The sequence below is a fragment of the Apis dorsata genome, unplaced genomic scaffold, assembly GCF_000469605.1.
Source record: "Apis dorsata unplaced genomic scaffold, Apis dorsata 1.3 scaffold_315, whole genome shotgun sequence".
Taxonomy (NCBI): Eukaryota; Metazoa; Arthropoda; class Insecta; order Hymenoptera; family Apidae; genus Apis; species Apis dorsata.
In genome coordinates, this window is record NW_006263587.1 from 113019 (window position 1) to 117550 (window position 4532).

Genomic DNA, 4532 nt, shown 5'->3' on the forward strand with positions numbered 1-4532 from the left:
AAAGGAATATTCGTCGTGTATTTGTGTGTGTATCGTTTAGTTCGAGTGTGTATATAAACGCAACGAAGCAATTTCTTGATCAACAATTTGCCGTGCTTTGGATTATTTATTTAAGAAAAGGGTCTACGTTGCATTCGACAAAGAAGTTTAAAAACATTTTTCATTACACTATATAAAAACAATGGATATTAGGAATAAAGAGAAATAATATTGTTATTATTAACTTTAAATTTAACTTAATTTACGTTGATGTCGCGACGGCGGCGTTCGTTCAAAGGATTAATTTCAACGAAAGAGACGCATTAACGTCACAACAACAACAACAACAACAACAACTACAACAACAGTTTACAGTTTCACGGTGGTTTGTAAAGCACGGCTCAAAAAAAAAAAAAATGAAGCTGTTCAAATTATATCACGAAACATTGCCGTTCCCCTGGTCGAGTAAAGAAATAAATCCCGAGGTAAATAAATCGCGAAATAGAGAGAGAGAGAGAGAGAGAGAGAGAGAGAGGAGGGAAAAAGTAGGTCAACGTGTATTATATTTGTGTAAAAAAAAAAAAAAAAAAAACAAACATATTTCTTCTCCTTCAAACGGATCCATCCTGTTATTGTGGATTCTATTAAATCTACTGATTGAAGGATAAATACGATTCGGTTGTACTCCTCTTTCCTCTCTGTACAAACGTATGCCCGCGTTAAATAACGTTTTTTTCAACGTTAAATCGAATAAAAAGGGGAAAAAAACCGTATATCTCCTGCGCTTCCATTCAACGAATGCAACGAAACGCGACGAATATATATCTTTATATATATATTCCACGGTTTACAAGCGTCTTCTCCCTTCCCTTGAAATCCTGTACAAGTGCAATTTTTTCTCCCTTCCCTTCCGAAGAAGTAATCCGCACTTAATCCGGGGAAGGGGGAACGGAGAGCCTTCTTCTTTCCTCTGACCGTTTGATTTTCACGAAGTGAATCGAAGAATTTATCAGACTGCTTTAGAGAAAAGTTGTTAACGTAACCTCTTTATTTTTTAAAAATTTAGTTTCATCGATTTCGATTCCTATTTTCTATAAAAAAAATAAAGAAAAAATGTGTATATGTACGTGTGTGTGTGTGTTATTATTATATTATTATATTATATATATTATATATATATATATAATATATATATATATCCACGAAGGATTGAAAGAGAATCGACGAGAGAGGAAATGGGATGAGAAAAATAAAGATGTTTTTATCTCTCGTTGCAGGTAATTAACTTCGATTCGCCGCGGGGAGGTATCAGCCTGGTGACGGAGAAAGGGCCAGAAACGACGAGTCGTTTAATGATCCAGAAAGCGGTGATCACCGACTCTGGGATATATACCTGCGAGCCGAGCAACGCGAATCCGAACAGAATTAAGGTGCACGTTGTTGACGGTGAGTTGAACGTGCGAAACGAAATTTTCTAATTCTTTTCAACGCATCCAATCCAAGAGTTTAATCTCTCGTGATGAGAACGCGTTGAATTCTTCTACGATCAGAAAAATGAAAAAAGAAGAGAAAAAGAAAGAAAGGATAGAGAAAATATATATGGTGCGGAAGGGGGGAAGGGAGAAGAGGGGAGAATGTTTAAACGCGGTTCAAACGCGATTTAAAAACCGAGAATCTCGAACCGCGAATTCTCCCGCCTACGGATATTGATTTTCAAGTACGAAAGATAGTTGGAGAATGCAACGAGAGATGTAACGGAATCCAAAAGTGATTGTGCATATTAATGACAATACTGTATTATTTTCGTGCTCGAGAAAAAAATCGAATATAAAAAAAAAACTTTTTCTTTCTCATCTTTCTTGAGGAAAAAATGCATGGGACGATCATTGTACGATCCTTTGACGCGTATGGAAATAAAAAAAGAATTTTTGATTTTACGATGCGATCGTATTATCATAGAAGAGAAAATTTCGCGATACATACATCATCTGTCACGTGTATAATATACGGGAAAATCGTATATCGCCGTGCAGTTGAAAATTTACGTGACGCGTGCGTCCACGTCGTTAGCCGTAGAACAGGAATTCCCCCATTACGCGTACGTTCACGCCGATAGAATATGAAATCTCCCTATGACATTCACGTACATTCTCGTCGAATAGAAAAAAAAAAAATCTTTCCACGATGCGATCGTATGCGTCGATTATCATAGAAGAGAAAATTTAGCGATACATACGTCACCTGCTATGTTATAAATATAGGAAAATGATCGTAGAATAGGAAATCCCTGAGACGCGTAACCGTTCACGTCAACCGTCACAGAATAAAAGATCCACCATGACCGTCATAAAATAGAAAAATCTTCGTGTGCGTCCACTAGCACAGGATAGAAAATCCCCGAATGATCCGATCATGTATCGCCATCGGAATCGAAAAATCCCCCATGACGCGTACGTCCACGTCACCCGTCACGGAATAAGAAATCCCCATGACCGTCATAAAGTAGAAAAATCCTCGCGATACGATCCTCAACTAGCATAGAATAGGAAATTCTCACGATCCGATCATATTGTATATCGCCGTAGAACAAGAATTCCTCTATGACGCGTACGTTCACGTCACCCGCCACGATGTAAAAAATTCCCATTACAACCGTCATAAAATAGACCGAAATCCACGCGATGCAATCTACACTCGTGTTCGTCGACCGGTACGGAGTGGAAAATATTCGCGTTACGCGCATTGCGAATCCCACTCTGCTGAAAATCGCCCGATTTTTCGACCTTTCCCCAGTTGATCGAAATTCGTTTTTTTCTCCTCGAAAACTCGCCTCTCGTTCCGAAGACGAAAGAGACGAAAGAGAGATACGCTCTAGAGTCGACGTTTTGTTCGAATCGATCGAGCAAAGAGAGTGGGAGAGGAGGGGGGACTGGAGACGGTTAGAATTTAAAAATTCGTAAAGAGGCGTTACGTCGACAGTGGAGTCTCGACGAGTGGATACGGAGGCGCGAAGTTGACACTGTTGCCAACTCGAATAGCAAGGCTATTCGAGGAGAAGGAACGAGCTTAAACGCGCTGCGCGGTTTCACGTTTCATCGTAGTCCAGTTTCACTCTCTCTCTCTCTCTCTCTCTCTCTCTCGAAAATTTTCCAGGATTTCTGCCTCCTTCCAAATTTACTTTTATTTATTTATTTTTATTTTTTATTTTTTTTTCCTTCCTCCTTCGAAACGAAATTAGAAATTTTAGAAAAAAAATATCGATGGAGAGAATAAGATCGATAAACATAATTTTATCCGGTAAATTATCAACCTCGTCGTACCTTATCAACCTGTTCCCGGGCGGCGAGAACGATGGAGACGGTGGATAATTCGAAATAAGTTAAGCCCGAGTTTCCGGCTGGTTATTTATCAACTTCAAGCGTTAATTGCTCGGTACAATGGGTCGCGATACACCCCCCTTACCTGACGCGAATGCGGATCGATGCGACACGTCGGTCGGTGTGCAACGACCGGTGATTTATCACCGTCATCAGCGAAACGTCTGCTCCCTTGTTCTTTCTCTTGATCGTTCCCTCACGAATCGATCGAAGGGCCGGCCCTCTTGTTGTTTGTCGCCGTTACAGCGACGAGCAGGCGAGGCGCGAATTTTGAAATCACGCGGAGAAGAATCGTTCGTTCGAAAATGAATAGAAGATAAGATTGAACAAATTAAATGAATAAATAAATAAATAAATAAATAACGGAGGGGAAACGATTGTGTGTTGCAGAGGAAAGGCCGGCCGCCATGCATCACGGAGATGGAAGTTCGTCGTACGCCGAGACACTGCCAATGTGTTTTATAATTTTAATAGTAGCCAACGTAATATTTGTATAAGGGAGGGGGGTATATATATAGAGGATCGAAGAGATTAAAGGGAGAAGGGATTAAGAGAATTTTTACCCGGAATTTTCGCGCGGTTTCGTGAATGATTCGCACTGCCTCTGTTATTAACTGATCCGATAACATTCGTTCGGATATAAATATTTGCGCAGGGTAAAAAAAACCGGATAATTACCTACATTTACATTCAATTTCCGTGACCAAAGAGTTTTCGATATATCAGCACGGCACAATAATCGATAAGAGCGTAGTATTTTGTTAAGATATATCATCAAGGGCGAATAACGTACCGACGTTCAAAAATTTATTGTATTATTTGTAAATAAATTTATTGTATGTACATATCAATAAAAACGATTGTCTTTACCTTTTTTTCACTTCTCTTTTCTCTAAATATTATCAGAGGGGAACAAATTTTATATATATAAATATATATATTTTTCTCTACCGAATTACCCAAAAGATAGTCGATAAACGCAAAAAAAAATTTTTTTTTTTAATATGTTTTCCAAATGTTTCATTTCAAATTATTCATAAATTATTTAGAAAAACGTTATGTAGAAACGATTTTCATCGTATGGTAAAATTATTCGATACAAAAAAAAAAAAGAAAAAAAAAATTGGTTCATAACGGTGTATGTGTATATAATAAACTACTAAAAAATTCGTTTCT

General features: G+C 38.2%; 1 protein-coding gene across 1 annotated transcript in view; it reads left to right on the forward strand.

The window, feature by feature from the left end:
* The window catches only part of LOC102678406 (zwei Ig domain protein zig-8-like), a 29930-nt gene extending 25699 nt beyond the window's left edge, over positions 1-4231 (forward strand). Inside the window, exons 5-6 of the mRNA XM_006617548.2 lie at positions 1257-1425; positions 3747-4231. Coding sequence (XP_006617611.1) covers positions 1257-1425; positions 3747-3853 — 276 coding nt within the window. The 3' untranslated portion in view covers positions 3854-4231. The remainder of the gene's footprint in view (positions 1-1256; positions 1426-3746) is intronic.
* The last annotated feature ends 301 nt before the right edge of the window (positions 4232-4532 follow it).